Source organism: Nanorana parkeri, unplaced genomic scaffold (genome assembly GCF_000935625.1).
Source record: "Nanorana parkeri isolate BGI_ZX_2015 unplaced genomic scaffold, ASM93562v1 scaffold455, whole genome shotgun sequence".
In the NCBI taxonomy this organism is placed as follows: domain Eukaryota; kingdom Metazoa; phylum Chordata; class Amphibia; order Anura; family Dicroglossidae; genus Nanorana; species Nanorana parkeri.
In genome coordinates, this window is record NW_017306723.1 from 1,133,512 (window position 1) to 1,150,009 (window position 16,498).

General features: G+C 40.6%; 1 protein-coding gene across 4 annotated transcripts in view; it reads right to left on the reverse strand.

Moving 5' to 3' along the window:
- The window catches only part of OLFM1 (olfactomedin 1), a 60,023-nt gene that overhangs the window by 13,107 nt on the left and 30,418 nt on the right, over nt 1-16,498 (reverse strand). For 3 of the 4 annotated variants that reach the window (XM_018560450.1, XM_018560449.1, XM_018560448.1), the window contains exon 4: nt 6,943-7,162. In XM_018560450.1, coding sequence (XP_018415952.1) covers nt 6,943-7,162 — 220 coding nt within the window. Of the gene's footprint in view, nt 1-6,942; nt 7,163-7,428; nt 7,742-16,498 lie in introns of those variants that run through there. The other variant, XM_018560452.1, reaches the window with a different exon arrangement.

Genomic DNA, 16,498 nt, shown 5'->3' on the forward strand with positions numbered 1-16,498 from the left:
TATATAAATATACACACATTACATTTTTTTAACCTAAAGCTTCTCTCTTAGGAATGGGCATCACTCTCATTTTGTCATACCACCATGAGGGGCTAGGTAATGTTATCTAGTAACCACTGCAACAAAGCCAGGCTGCTCTGTTTACCGTCAAGCCCAATTTCAGCTAAAGCATTATTTTTTGGTAGCATTGGGTAGGATTTGAAGCTATACTGGATTTCAATTGCTTTCCATGTCAACATTATAGATGTTTCCCTCATTTTCTGCTATATTACCCCTCAACTGGATTTTACTTTAAGTTCTCAGGGGCCCATAAGGAAATGGGTAATGAGCTAAACACAAATCTGCCAGAGCTCTTTACAGAGAACCAGTCACTAATGGGCTTCTGTAATAATGTGAATTTTCACTCTTGAATATAGCCTTGCCTCCTTTATGGCTTAATTATTTATTTACTGGTATTATCACCCTGTCGGCGCATATTTGTCAGCCTGACAGTTGCTTGCAGCATATTCTATCCCCTGCCTGAACTCAGAGCTGATAACAGACTAGCAAGGTGCCGTCAATACTACATAACCTGTTTCTAGCAGGTACATTCATTTGTCACTAGCACCAAGATTTGTTGTATGGAGTACAGCAGAATTCTAAAGAGTGCCTATGGCCAGGGATTGTTTTCGGGCTGATTTTCCTCCATGAACGGACACAGCAGATAACCCAGTAATGACGTGGCAGTGACAGAAATTAAATGCATAGATATCCCTTTAACAAAACAGTACAGTATGTTCTTACTGCAGCCATACAACTCCTTTTAAAAAGAGGCAGGTGCATGAAAAAAAAAGCTGGAAGACGGCCCCAGTCATATGACTTGGCAAGTCATGTGACTGACTCTTTTCCAATCATAAAGATGCTCACCAGGAGGGAACCCTGAAATATCAGGTGACTTCCGCAGTTTCCCAGGAGTCTTGACAGCTTTGCTCAGGCTGGAGGCAGGTCACACTCTATGGGTGCCTTCCAGCCTAAAAAAAAGGTATCTGCCATTTCTGCTCTAACATGGTACAAGTGAAAAATAGCACACTCGCCTATCCTTGAGAGCTATGGTTGCACTATTATAACAACGTAATGAAGATTCAGATTATCACAAATGCCCCTTCTGATTCTTGTGTCAGGTGTAAGCTCAGACTGCCTTGGAAGTTTGTTCATAAATGCTCAGCATGACCAGGCTGAATTCTGGCTGTGTATCTAAATATAACACACACAAAAGCTGGTGTTTCCACTCCACACAGAGAATGTTATGCCTTCTAGTCAACGTCCTTAGAGAACAACTGCATCTATATGTACTCTGTATATCCCCAAAAACCTGCATTCTCTGCTCCTGTAATGGATAGCATCTGCTGAATTGGTGTTTCTCCTCCCCCCATTTTAGTTTGGCAAACAGAGTAATTCAGTAGAGGTGACCTGCATGAATGGTTGGAGCGGCGTCAGCAATAATTGTTATTAAATCATCTTTATTTGCTGCCTGTTGCACAACAATGCAAAACCGCACAGTCTTGTACAAAGCTCATGGTGTTTAAATGAACCTCGCTGTCATCCATCTAGGCACTGGAGATTTAAAGGATTCCTGTCCCCTTTACACAACGAAGTGGTCATTTTTTAGGCAAAGACACTGAGGGGAATTTATCAAAACTGGAGCAGACACAAACTGGAGCAGCTGTGCATGGCAACCAATCAGCTTCTCTCTTCAGTTTGTTCAGTTAAGATTTGAAAATGAAAGAGAGAAGCTGATTGGTTGCCATGCACAGCTGTTCCAGTTTTGATAAATTCATCCCATTGTTTTTAGGAATGGCCTATGCATTTAATGGAGAATGCAGGTCTAAACATCTTTAAATATAACCCACTTAACAATGTTTACTGTATTGAAGATGGGAGGGACATCTTAGAGGCAAATTAGCTGACCTCCTTAACCACACGCCCAGAATAAATGTTCTCTTTCCACCCTGCTTTAAAGTATACCTGTCATTAGCATTAAATAGACTGTCATTTCTGACCTTCCCATTTAAAGAGGAGCTCCAGGATTTTCAAAAGTTAACCCTTGCAATAGGCCTTACCTGATCTTCGATCCTGCATGGCTGCTAGCGTGTTCATCTTCTCCTCCCCGGGCTCCGGCACTCAACCCGGCTGACATCATCATGTCTATTGCATTAGGCTTGAGAACTCCAAAGGGCATACCACAGCCAGAGCGGAGGGGCAGAAAGGGGAGCTGTCACCGCCGCAGGATCGAGGATCAGGTACGTGTGCAGGTAGCCCCACTGCAAGGGTAAAATCCTGGAAAACACCTTTAGTTCCCTGGCTGTCCTACCGAATCTTGGCTATAACAATTTGAGTCTCTAACCCAGTATAAATATAGAGATAAGTTATTGTGACACTCATTTATAGGATGCTTGTTGCAGGTATGTGGCTCAAAAGTATTGAAGCCAGGCAAGTAACATTTTTGAGGAGTAGCCACTACTCTGCTCTTATATTTGTGTAACATTGTTTTGATGTTCTCCAATAACATTGCAGAGTAATATTTCAGCATCATTTGATGACATTTAACTCCTCTTTTATCCAAACTGTGAGCCATTGTGCTACCATTAAAGGTTATAGTCAGCACTATGTAATCTGGTGTGGCCTTGAAATATTGCATGCTGCTGAAGCCTGTTAGAAGTATTCTCTGTGGTCTGTTTATAGATGAACTCCAGGCAGATATAAAAGTCACAAATTAATGCAACTTTGTATTCATTAATGGATCATTACATTTACGTTGTTTACAAATAAAGCAGACTGGCAGAGGGAGACATAGCACAGTTGTGTTGCAGTGCTTATGTGGCTAACACGGAACATGTGTACAAGAGTCTAGGTTATATTAAAAATATTGAGTTGACACCAGAAAAAGCATAGAAGGGCAATCTTCCAATGGGGGCACATGTTCCATTGACAACAGTCTAAGAATGGATTTCCCTCATATTGGGAAGATATATTTTTTGACTTTCTGCTGAGTCTATGGGACAGGAAGTGAAGGAAATGCCTTCTAGTGAGGCAGAGATGGCATACAAAAACTAACAAGAGTTTTTAACTCTTCCTACTCTATCCAAATGGGAATCAAGGCTTTAGATATTGTTTAAGTGCAGCACAGGAAAATCAGGTGACTTGCCCTGCCAGACAGGGCTGTGTTGTCTGGCAAAACTGTGAAAAAGCTCAGAACTGAACAGAATTGCAAATCCTTTGGCAGGTAAAGCAATTGTCTTTATAATTTCATGTGGATGTTTTAGTTTGCCTGGAGTTCAGCTGTAGGAGAATTATGGGGTGAGTGAAAAACGCTCATCCCCATAATTCAAGCTGAGCCACAGGTTGGCTCTATTGATCAGAAAGTCAGTGCTCCCCGCATGGATTCCTCCAGCGCTGAGTGGTGGAACGGAGTGGGCGGGACAGCTGTCAACCGGCCAGCGGGGTGGATCTCGACAGTATTGTCCCTGGTATTGGCTGCTGCATGGCTCTGCACTCTCAGAATATAGCAGCAATATCCCACTATATACTGAGTTTTGGGTCACTGGAGGTCATTAGTATATGTCCTTCCGTGACACTAAAGGGAAGTATGGGCAAAAAAAGGTTGCCTCATAGTTCACCTTTTTTAACAATATTTTCATAATGTCAGGTGGGGTGCTAAAATAAACTTGTATATCAGCCACCATTACTTGTCTGATGCTATGTTTGTACTGGCTTTTAAAGCGTCGTATGAATTCAAAAGAAAATGTCACTTTTCCTTCAACTCTGCCAATGAGGTTGAAGAGAAATGTCATCTTTTCTTTTTTCTGTATTGCCTTAAACTTTACTAGGCCTTTGAAATGAATCGAGGTGAAAGTAAAAATTGATCCTTTACAGGGGTGTGGACATTTTTAAAAAAACGACTTGTCCCTCATGAAAATCTACTTGTCCTGATACAAGAAAAGAAAAAAAAAATAACCATAACTGTATTTAGCAATGCCAAGAAGAGCTTCTCGTTGGTCAGTGCCGTCAGATGAATGCGCTGACAACGAGTGCTTAAATTTTGTGAGCGAAATTCAGATTACAATGGCACATATACAGATAGTACACCCATAATGGCGGATGGGAAGGACCGTTCCCTGAAAGGTAAGTATAGCGGACCTCATTGATTTCAATGGGGTTACATCCGCGTGTTAATCTCTGAATGGTTTCAATCGCGATTATGTGCGATTGCACGGGCGTTATTGCGCCAGGAAACTGCGCAATCTGCCTCGCGCGACTGGGGTGCCATTAGACAATAATGGCACTGCCAGCGGGTTCGGCGGTGGTGTGCGATTCTGTAGCCGCCCGGCCATCCACATGGTTTTGTGCACAATTGCCGTGTGGTGACGGATCGCCCACTCCGCTCACACACACAATGCCGCATGCATGCGTTTATTTTCATGCAGATGATAGGGCTTGGTTTAAATTTTTTAGATTTTATTTTACTTTTTTTTTTGCTTTGTAATATTTTTTTTATCACTTTATCGCCTTTTTTTCTCTTTTTATGTAATTTACATTTTTATTATTTTTTCCTATTTTATGTTTACATTTTTAAGTGTTATATATTAAATGTTTAACTTTTTTTTTTTCCACTTGACTTTATTGCTATCACACAAGGGTAACAAGCCCTTGTGTGATAGCTTTTGGAGGTGACAGGTTCTCTTTATTGACCCTGTCACCTCCAACACAGAAGTTCTAGCACAGCACTGTGCTATTTCTCCTGTGACAGGATGGCTGCATTCCTGTGTCACTGAACCGTTCTCTGCCTTGCTCCATGCTCTGGAACCTAATTTTGCCGTGGTCACAGATCTCCCACGAGGGGGGGGGGCCCCAAAGGCTATGGCAAAAAGGAAGCCCACATGCAGAGAGACAGGCAGCCGGGAGCGGTACACGGCCAGCCGCTGGAGATGGAGGAGAGGGGGAGGAGGAGAGGGGTGGGGGAGCGAGGAGCGTGATTCAGGCAGGTTGCGAGTGATTTTTGGACGGCTGTACAGCCGTTTAAAATCACTTGTACAAACCGGCTCCCACACTACATTTAGCAGTGGTGCTTGCCCGCAGCCGGCCTAAATGTAGAAAAAAAACGACTCGCCCGAAACAGCATGTCACGGGCGATAGAAATTCCACACCCCTGCTTTAGTAAATCAGCCCCCTTGACGGCAAGAAAATGACTTTCAAAAGGTTCCCTTTTAAACAAGTTGCGTACTTCAGGAGCTTGTACAGGAAAAATGGAACAAACAGGTAATGCACAGAATAAAGCCACTTTAGGTGTAAGCTGTGAATGGCCACTGCTTAGATGGAGTGAACTGGAAGGTTTGCTCTTCTCTTAATTGCAGCTGGCCAGTTAGTCTGCCATCATGCAACATCATAGTTGCAAATAGTCCTAATTTGGACACTGTCCTGCAGAATCCATTGTCAACTATGATCTTGGCAGGGGTTACTGTTACCGCCACTGACACCAATGTTGGGGGTTTATTTTACTCTCCTTTTCTGTGTTCCCTCAGGCCCTATTTCGTCTAAAACAGAGCAATGTAAAGGGGGAAGGATGCCACACTACAAGTCATATGCTGTAATGGGACATCCACTTTATTAAACACAACTATGCACATCACATTTTTCTATTTGATTCATTTAAGGTGTCTCTCCTAATAATGTGGCAACTAAGCAGCATGGTATGTGAAGCTTCCCTAGCTCTCTAGGTCCTTTTTTTCATGTTTAGGGGACAAGAATTCATGCTTTCTATGATGTGCATAAAAACATACAGTGAATGCATGGACGAAGTAAGCCCCAGACATTTTGGGCTTCCTTTTGCCGAGCACAGCCAAGAATCATGCATATCAGAAAGCATGCTGATATAATACCATACATAAAGGCCAAATGTAAATATGGATTCAGGGGAATAGGAGATCTGAGCTCTTTTGAGACTTGATAGGAGCTCTCAAAAGAGAACACGATACAGGAATAGGTGAAAGGTCTGCTTTGTTTGAATACAGTAAAAGAGCTAATGTGTTTTTTCAAGTGTGCATATCCTTTAATAACATTTAGATGAATCATTTACATTTAAAAGGCCCTCTGAGAATGTAATTGCCGGCTCTGGCACAGTCCTTCCAACACTTTACTTATTTGCTGACTTGGAACAAACATGCAACCAGAAAGGCTTGCAAACTCCAACCTGCTGTCCTGCTTGTTTGTTTCAGGTCAGTGACTCAAATGGTAGAGCAGGAGTAGGGATGACGGCTCCTCAGGCCGCACTTTTAAAAAAAATAGCTTTGGCATAATTCTGTCCTTAGAGGATGACTTTAAGTGGATAAACTGTACCTACAACATTTCCAACACACAACAGTATTGCTGTAAAATATATGTATTTTTTTTTTGTGGTAAATCAGGGTAATCCTGCCCCAGCAATGTATTGTTAGCATCACTTTCTTACAGAACCACATTTAGGGCTTGTGTCGATGAGTAAATACAGCATGCTATCAGGTGCATTTTGCTTACAATTTCAAAATGCTTCTGGGATCATTCACATATGCGTCTGACCTGATTCTAAGTAGCATCAACCTGCTTTTGTATTCCCATTGACTTGTTTGGAGAGAAAAGCAGTTCTAATGCAATAAATGCCCATATACACAAGTCCTTGGAAAGGTGCATAGAGGTAGTAGAGGTAGAATGTAAAACATAATCGGTTATCACATGTTACTTTATAGTAACCCACACATTTTTCAGTCTGGCTAGCTAATCTAATGACTAGTCCACAGCACAGAAAGAATTGCTTGCTGACTCTTGCTACCATCTGCATTTGTGGTGTCTCTAAGCCTGCAGCACCACTAGCTACAGTCTTGTGTGAATGGACATAGCGGGATTTTGCCATCGTGATATGTCTGGGCCTACCTAATTTTTGCATGCATGCACGGAGCCTTTCTTCAAGATTGGACACTCTGCTCTGCAGTTCCTCGTAGTCATAGGCGCCAATCTCCTCCTGAAGCTCGTTAAGCACTGACGTCAGATTCTGGACCTCCTCCTTAAACTGCAATACCAATTTGGCATCGGCTTTGTACTCTTCCAACACTGGTATCAGAGGCCTAAGTTCCTCCATTTTCGCTTTTATTGCCTGCAAGGTTAAAATAAGCTGGTTCAGTGCCATGCATGCAAAACTTGGCAACACCCTGACCTGCCTGCACTCTGCTTTTCTATTCTACCCGGCCTGCCTCCCCACCACAGTGACATTGTGACCTCCCAAAAAGGGCAGTGTGAGCAGTGCACTGTAAAGTACCATATTTAAAAAAATCTTCAGTACAACTTATTTGGGAAAGGCCTTTATTAATCATTTTTTTTTCAAATGCAACAACTTTATGGTTACATGCTTCTTTTTTTTTGAAACACATACACAAAGGTTTTTTTTTTCTTTAAATAAAAAATAGAATGCATTGACAAGGGTTAAAAATTCTTCATGAAATGCAGCTACATTTGCATGCAAAGGAAGATTGGATTTCAAAGTGTTGAAGGTTCCTTAGTGAGATAGCTCTAATCGGGAGAATAAGGCGTAAAAAAAAGTAATAAAAAAAGAAGAAAAAAAACAGCGAAAAAATAGGGGGAACAAAAATAAAAGTCTGATTGGTGCCCAAACTGCTGTCTTTCATGGTAACATAGGAGTTAACTGCCTCTTCAGTCACTGCAATTTAAGTTAGCCCTGTAAGCAAGAAAATGAAATACCGTTGAAGTCTTTGTGCACTAAACTGCTTAAAAACAAAATTTTTAAGAAACGGACGCTCATTTATTTATTAAGGCTGTAAAAAGAGCATCAATGATTTCTAGGAACCTATCTGATTTCAGACTTCATCAGTTCTAAAATGTATCTATAGCCATTTTATTGGGTTTTGGATGAAGTGGGGAAGGAATAAAACCCTGTTAGACTTTACTGCTGTCTGGGGTTCAGTTAGAGAGATTTCTTCTTGCTCACTATCTCAGGAACAACCTTTTCACCAGAGAGGAAGTTAAGGAAACTTTCCAAGAGCTACACAGACAAAAGTAAAAATGCCTTTCTTTAAGTTAAGTAGGAGAGCACTATGCTACAGATTTTTATTGTTGTCTGTTTCACTGTTCACTTTCTTTCTGGTAAAAAGTTGCAACCAAAACAGGAAGTGAGGGGAAATCTCTCAAACATAACCCCGGATAGCAGTAGAACCTGACGGGTTCAAACCTTTCCCAATTTTATCCAAAACTAAAAAAAAAGGTTTAGCTATAGATACACTTTAATCAGTCACAAGAAGGTAACATAGTTGCTGTTTGAGTACTGTAGGTTACTGTTATTTAGGGGGCCCTAAATTGTACAGTCCCATCCCTGTATCTTTCAGCCCAGTGAGATTCTCAGAAGAGGAGTGAGCCATTTAGGGCTTACGTAGTCAACAAGTTGGTGTGAACTGATGCCATAGGACATAAGGCAAAATGCCTTTTTCTTGCATTGAACATCATAGCCCAACACAGCCGAATGCCGCTGGCATTAGCAAGCCCTTATTCTCACTGAGGAGAAGAACGGGAGTGGTAAGTGTGTGCACCACTTTTTTTGTTTGTTTTAAGTCTCCAAATAATCAAAATTGTAGAAATAGACTAAAATGCTTTTGGACTGGCAATACAATGCTTCCCATCAACTTCCAGAGCCATTTTGATTGATTGCTTAAAACTGAAAATTGTGGGTGGCATATTGTGTAGGCCATCCAGTTCCATGTGGTCTTTTGGTGAGGGAAAGCTTCCAAATTGCTACACATATGGCCAACATTATACCTTGCTCTTTGCCTTAGTAAATACAGCGTACTTTCCTATTCCCACTAAGTATATAAAGGCACAATTCAAACTTTTTAAATAGCGCTACCCTTTTCCGTTTTTTAAAAAGAGAATTCTCAATAACCACACAGTAATATGTTGCATGCAAAATAAATGCAGTTAATTACTACTCCAATACAGTATTAACATATATTATAGATTTTAAAATCACAACTGTTCTAGAAAACAAACATTAAAAAAAAAATATATATATACACACACACAACATATTTCCCTTAGTGAGAAGAAAATTTTGTGTAATCATCCTACTTTAGGAACTTTAACTACATTTACACTTTAGGCTACCTCCACAATAAATGATGCCAGTCTTCAGTTGGTGTATTTTCTCTTTGTTTTGTTAGGGTTTCCTGACTGACATCTGTCCAAATGGTCAATGGACCAAATGTACTTGTATGAATTGACTAGTAGAGTTGGAGAAGGAGCTGGTGGGAATGGTTCTATGTATTCTGGAAAGTGCTGCAAAGGATAGCGCTACAGATAAAATAACCACACTTAGGTGCTCATGGCCATTTCTGTTGTACTATTTATATATACAATTTTTTTTATATCTCCAGACCTGCTGACAATCTATTGTTTTGTATGAATGGAACAAGAAAGGTCATTTTGATGTGACCACTGCTGAGATCACATTTTGGTAAGTGAGATCTTTAGTTTTAAACCTGTCCTGTTTTGGCTTGAAGCTGAAGTTTGTCACACGTTACGACCTGATCATACAATCGTTATTACATTTCCCAGCAACTATGTAGCTCTATGGTATACCTAAGCTGTAACCTCATTTACTCAATTATTTAATCACTCATATTAAATCGCTGATAAATGTAAATTAATCAATGGATAATCAGACTGTGTGTGTGAACAATTTTAGTTAAACTGCCCTTATAGCCTTATAGCATTTGGCATCTGGACTCTGATTTATCGTCAAAAAATGGTTTTAAAAATAAAACCAGGGTTCTGTCTTTATTAAATGGTAGTAATTCCACTGTACCAGGAGAATTTGGGAAAATTGAATTATCCCCACCAATCTGCCCAATCTCGCCTCACATTGACCCCCCGTCCCCCACGCTGCTCTTACATGTCAACGATCACTTGTGCTTTCCATTTGCAAATTTGAAATACATACCTCAGGGCTGCTATCCGTATACAGAATGCAGATATTACACCGGCAGTCATGGAGAGGAAGGAACGATCATTCACCGGTAAGAGCGGGGGGATGGGTACGGGGTGCAGATTGGTGGGGGTAATTCCATTTTCCCAAATTCATCTGGGAAGATGAAATTACCCTTTTAAACTTGCTTGTCTTCTTTTTGTGTGGGCTTCCTATATGTGTCAGTTCCCCCTTAACCTATAATAAACTGAAAGGTTAATTGGCTCCTACCCAGCCTGGCTCTGTAGAGCCTGAAATATGGTGGTGGGGAATGGGATTGATTATATGTGCCCTGTAAAGGTACCCATACACCTTACAATTATCTGCAGATTTTCTGTGGTCAGATGGAAAAAGTGCAACAGATTGGCCGAGGTGGAGATTACTCCATCCACACAGTTAAGTGTAGATGGAGGAATCTGTTGCACCTTTTCCATCTGACCATAGGAAATCTGCAGATAATTGTGAGGTGTATGGCCAGCTTAATGCTCTGTGTAAAGCTGTCCATACACTAAACAATCTGATTGTACAGAGATGTTTACCAAAACTATGTAATCAGAGTACACATCTAAACAATCCATTCAATTTGTATCAAATCTGATGGATCTAAAGGATGTTTGTACAGTTAGATTGTATGGGATATGGTCATCTTAATATATGCACCCTGATCAAAGAGGAACAATACATTTATTAGTTGTCTGTGCATTTCTGAAAATCATCTGAGTTTTGTGCAAAGGGAATGTGTATTTTATTCATATACGGTTTATTGAACCATGTTCTATAAGGCAGATGTGTCTGCCAGTCCCTTAATACTTGCAGTTTGTTTTGTTACAGTCTGTGTCTAGACATTAATATCTAGAAATCTGTGTGTATTGGTTTTGATGCATTTTTAGAAATAAACACACTCTGCAATCACAAAGTAAGTGAGGATGTAGCTCAATCCAGTGTGAGATCCACCTATCCTGGCTGGTATCCCTGTTATGGGAGTAAATCTATGGTTGTTTTTTTCCCATATACTAGTATCATTTGTATTCTGCAACAAAGTCAGGCACTCAGGAAAATAGACATCTGTTGTTTCTCTCTAGAGGTAAGAGAAAAGTGTATCTCACTGTGCCTTCTTATCAGCAAAATAATACATTGACTAGAAGGACATCAGGAGCTAGTTTGTAATCTGGACACTTTGTGGAAAATAATAGAAGACTGTAATTATAAGATATGTACAGACATGGAGCGTTCTATTTTAGTGTGAGCCTGGTGACCCAGTTCAGACCTATAAGCTGCTGTTATTGGTGAGCAGGGCTCTGAAATGACAGCTCAGTGCTGCAGCTGATGGGCTATGGCCCTGATAAGGCTAGAATTTTCCTTCCAATACCGCCTCTCTCCCAGCGGGAGCAATTAAACAGGAACAAGTGACAGCAGAGCCAAAGACATCCTCCATGACAGTCTCATGGTTGACCTTGGCTGGTGAAAGTTTCTGGAGTTTTCTGTAATGTACAATGAGGCACTTATAGAGAGAACAGCTGCTCCCAGCTCCTGACATAACCCAACACAAGGGAATATCTATAGTGATGGGGCCAGATGAGTCCAGACCCATTAACAATTCATAGGACAAAGCTGGGGCATCATATGTCCTTCCCTCCTGCACAGACACTCTGTGGTTTGTCATTTTAGGAATTCTGAGGTTATTAAAAGACAGCTTTCTTTTAATAAAGAAAACCTCTAAATACAACAGATTCTCACTTTTATCTCCATTTCTTCAAAAGGACACTTTTATATGTCTGTTCTATAGTCTGTTTTAAGGCTTGACAAAAGAGCCTTATAACCTCCTGTTCCCTATAAATCTATAGGCTCTTATGATTTGGACCCCTATATCTTTTGCTCTGTATTAAAGGAGAACTATGGGGTCAGTGTTTTTTCCCCATAGTTCTCCTTAGGGTAACGGGAGGACACAAACTAGCGTCCTCCCGTTACCCTAAGCTCAGTATACCTATACTGAGACGCCGCAGCCGGAGCGGATCCCGGCGTAGATGACGGGATCCGCCCAGCTGCGTGAGTGACAGCTGGCTCTGCCTATCTAGAGGCAGAGCCAGCTGTACCAGCCCCCTCCCCTGTCAGCGCTGGCAGATCGGAGCGGGGAGAGGGGAATCCAGCCCTCCCCCTGTCACGGCAGAGAGCCGTGACAGGATCGAGAGGTGAGCGAACGCCGGTATGTGTTCGCTCACCTCCCGATCTACTGAGCCGACCTGTGACAGTCTCATTGTCACAGGTCGGCTAGAACTATGAGGTGAGTGGAAATCACTCATCTCATAGTTCTCCTTTAAAATGTAAGCTTTAATGGGAAGGACTCTTTTATATCTCCGGTTCCCTATTTGCCTGTAAGCTGTAATGGGAAGGATCCTCATACCTCACGTTCCCTATAAGACTGTAAGCTGTAATGATCAGGATACCTCCTGTTCCCTTTTAAACTATAAGCTGTAGTGCCTTTCATGCCTCCTGGCCCCTTCAACTCCCATTCCCTATAAAACTGTAAGATGTAATGATCAGGCCACTCATACCTCCTGTTCATTATTAGACTGTAAGTTGTAATGGGAAGGACCCTCATATCTCTGCTTACCTATTAGACTGTAATCAGAGTAAACAGGACCCACTTTTAACTGTAGTGTTCTGCACAGCTTTGTTTTGCTTTAACTATGAATGTAGTGTAGAGTGCTATTGATAAAAGTTAAATTAATTATTCTTAGTGATTGTGGCATGAAATAACCATATTCATTTATCCTAAACTAGTGACCTATACATCCAATGCGAGAGATGTGTTTAATGTGGCAGCCTGGCTGTACAGACAGTCTATGTGTTGCGCAGCAGAAATGGTGTAATCATTCTGGTTCTGTATTACATATGGTTTATGTACTGACACATGGCAACACTATATAACTGACATTTAATCTTTTAATTATATATTCTGAAGGAGCTTAATTATCATTCTGCTCTTCAGTGTTTGAGGCAGTGTTAGAGAAGGCAGGAATGATGACTCTCCATGGTGCTGGTACGGAAGGGGGGCTGTCATGAGGCAACACTTTCAAAGCATCTACAACTTTCCTAAAACAGAATTGTTTTCAATCTATAAAATGTTATCAATGTTAAAGTGATACTAAACTCAGCATTCAAACTTTAAAAATGCATTCAAGTACTCAAACTATCAACAGAAATGTAGCTTATTTGTGTATCACTCGGTTGTAGATCCTCAAATCATCTCTGAATTGGTACTGACACTTTCCTTGCTTCTGGAGGGTGCCTACTTTTGTTCCCTATAGTCCCTGTGTGTGCTGTAAAGTAGTCACCGCTCCAAGCTTGCTCCCGTGATGGACTACAATCTCATTTTTAGTTTACTAATTTGTAGAGGTGCACCGAAATGGACATTTTAAAAACGAAACCGAGATAAATTAAAAAATGTCAGGCCGAAACCGATACCGAAAATGTTTTTAATTTTTATAAACTTAAATTTTTTGATATTTTTATCCATTTTTTACTTTTAGGGGCTTCGGGGAAATATTGGGGATCTAAACAGACCCCTAATATTCCCCTTTTAAAATAGAAAAAGAGATTGAGAACACAAAGTCTTCAATCTCTTTTTCTGTGTCCCCTGTTATCAATGAACATGAATCCTCTATACTGAGTGTTCCTGTTCATTGATAACATGAGGACATGGTATGTTTACCATGGTATTGTATAACTACAATGATGAATGAATGGGGGTGATGTAGATCACTCCCATTCATTCATAATTGAGGATATAGTTAACATACCATATCCTCAATTATCTACAAACACTCAGCGATCACTGATCGCTGAGTGTGTGTACCTTGCTCTTCTCTCTGACACACTGTCACAGTGTTGTGACAGCATTATGCCAAAAGTGCCATTTTCGGCCGATATGTTTCGGCGGCCGATATATCGGTGCATCCCTACTAATTTGTATTGTAGTTATAGTCATGGGAGTGAGCTTGGAGCTGTGGCTACTTTACAACACACACAGGGACCATAGCCACCCTTCAGAAGGAAGGACAGTGTCAGCATGAATTCAGAGATGATTTGAGGATCTATAGCCGAGTGATACACAAATAAGGTACATTTTTGTATATAGTTATAGTATATAGTCAATTCTGAATTGAGAAAGCAGGTCGGATATCCAGTGAAACGTCTTCAAGAAAAATGTAGTGTATATTGTGCTTCTATATTATCCTGAATGTCATGAAGTCGTATGCCTTTTGAGTTTAATATGAAGCTGTAGAGAAACTGGGGCAATCATGAATAATTTGAAGAGATTTGTTGAGCCTATTTTGACCCAACATTTTATAGTTCCATTTCTATGATCCGTGTTTGTTTTCATATGTGTGTATGTGTGTGTGTGTATATATTACAGTATATGTCTCCTCTGTCCTTTCCTCCACCAATTTTTTATATAAATTTAATATGAATGATGTTAAACATCATGTTGCTTACGTTTCTGTAAAGTTTCTGAAGTTTTCTCCCAACTTATCCCAGAAACATAAAGCAATTTGGTTTACATGGGTAATGCAACTGGGTTCCTCCCACCCCCATCAACGTGCTAATGAAATGTTTAAATCAAACTTGCTTTTATTACATCCCTTTTTTAGACCCAATGACATCATCATTGTGTCTTTGTGCTTTATAGGCAGATCATGGCTGGTAGGATGGTCTGACAGGGTGCTGTACATAGCTTCCTTTCTCCAGCCAGAAAATGAGGTTGGGTCTGTCTTACTTGCTGCAGCTTCTAATGCACACTGGGAGAAGCTAACTTTAGGCTAATGTTGGTGCCTGTAAATGTTCAATGAGATCCCATCTAATTTATTTCGCTCTGAGGTAATAGGACATTGTTGCAATGGTGGGTCGCTTATAAAAAGTGTCCCTCCCCATCACAGAAAGCAGTGAGTTGTAGAAGTAGTGATAAATGACAATGCACTGTATATTGTGCTTTTAAATTATTGTTTGTAATTTGTATTCGTCTTTGGAAAAAAATTTGAGGGATAGCCTGTGTTTGACATGTCTGACCTTTCAGTGCTGAAAATTATTCTTTGTTTTAGCTGCAAAAGCTTGATCCTATCTGACCTATTGGCAGAGGTTGATGGCACCAGGGAAGGTTGTTTGTTAAATCACGCAAGGCATGCTAACATCTATTTGTCACTAATTACATGTCACGCATTGCCACGCTTCATTTCTGCTGGAAAATCAGCCTCTCCAATCTCATTAAGTGACAGGAGCTGCCAGGAATCTGCCAGGATGAGCTTACCTCCCGTTCCCTTTCCTTTGAAGAAGCCAATTTGATTTGAGAGAGGCTGCAGCAAACCTTATAGGGTCAGTTAACCCAAAGGTTTTGTTTCAGAGTTTGGTGATTGCTGGGAAGTTAATTTACCTATTGGTTCCTTATATCTCTTACAGAATCTGGTGGTCAAATGTCTGTTGAGTTTTCAGGTCTGCACATTTGCTTTGGCTGGAAAGAGGTGGACCCAAACCCATTGCTGGTGAATGCAATGTCAGGAGTAGAAACATCCCAGAGTGAGTGGGAACAAAGCCATGAACTAAAAAGAGCTAACAAAGCCCAGGTATTACATTATCCAAGCAGATGACTCAACTCACCAGCCCCCACCTACATAAAAATATCCCTGTAGGCAGACCCTTTTGACAGTTTTTTCTTTTATACTGCTGCATTCTTTTTTGAGGATAGGTTTTATGGTACAAGGGACAGTTAAAATCTGTGAATGATATTCAAGGCTTGGCCCCATTCGCCTTAGCAAGTCAAACAGAAAAAGGGAACATTTAAAATGGTACCATAAAAGAATTCTCAGCTTGTCACCTTCAAGATTTGGCATATCATTGGCAACTAGTGACACTTCCACTTTACAATTTTTAGTTTGGTAGTTAATACATTTTAGCCTAAGTAATTACTTTCTGGTTAAACTGGAACCTTTGTTGGGGTCTGGGGATAATACAACGGGCAAATTTTCATGATAATACTTCAAAGACATGCTGGTGGGTTAATTGGCTACAGTCTTAATTGGCCCTTGAATGTATGCATGTGAGATAGGGACCTTAGATTGTAAGTTTCTTCAGGGCAGGGACTGGTGTGAATGTGCAACTATGTAAAGCACTGCTTACATTGTCGGCGCTTTATAAAGACCTATAATAAATAAATAAAATGATAATGTGGCTTCAAGATTGTTTTGTTCTTCTAACCCATTCAAGTCCACATATGCAGCATCTTGTTAAAAGTATGGAAGGGGAGAAGCTCGGGGGAAGAGGTTGCCCCAAGCTAAATTATGGCAAAGAAGGGCACGGAGTTGTCTCAATTAGTAATCTCCTTTGACATTATATTCTACTTTGTATAGTACATATACTAGATAGAAGCCCTATTTATTCTAGTCACTGTCTTGTTTCTGATAGAATCTA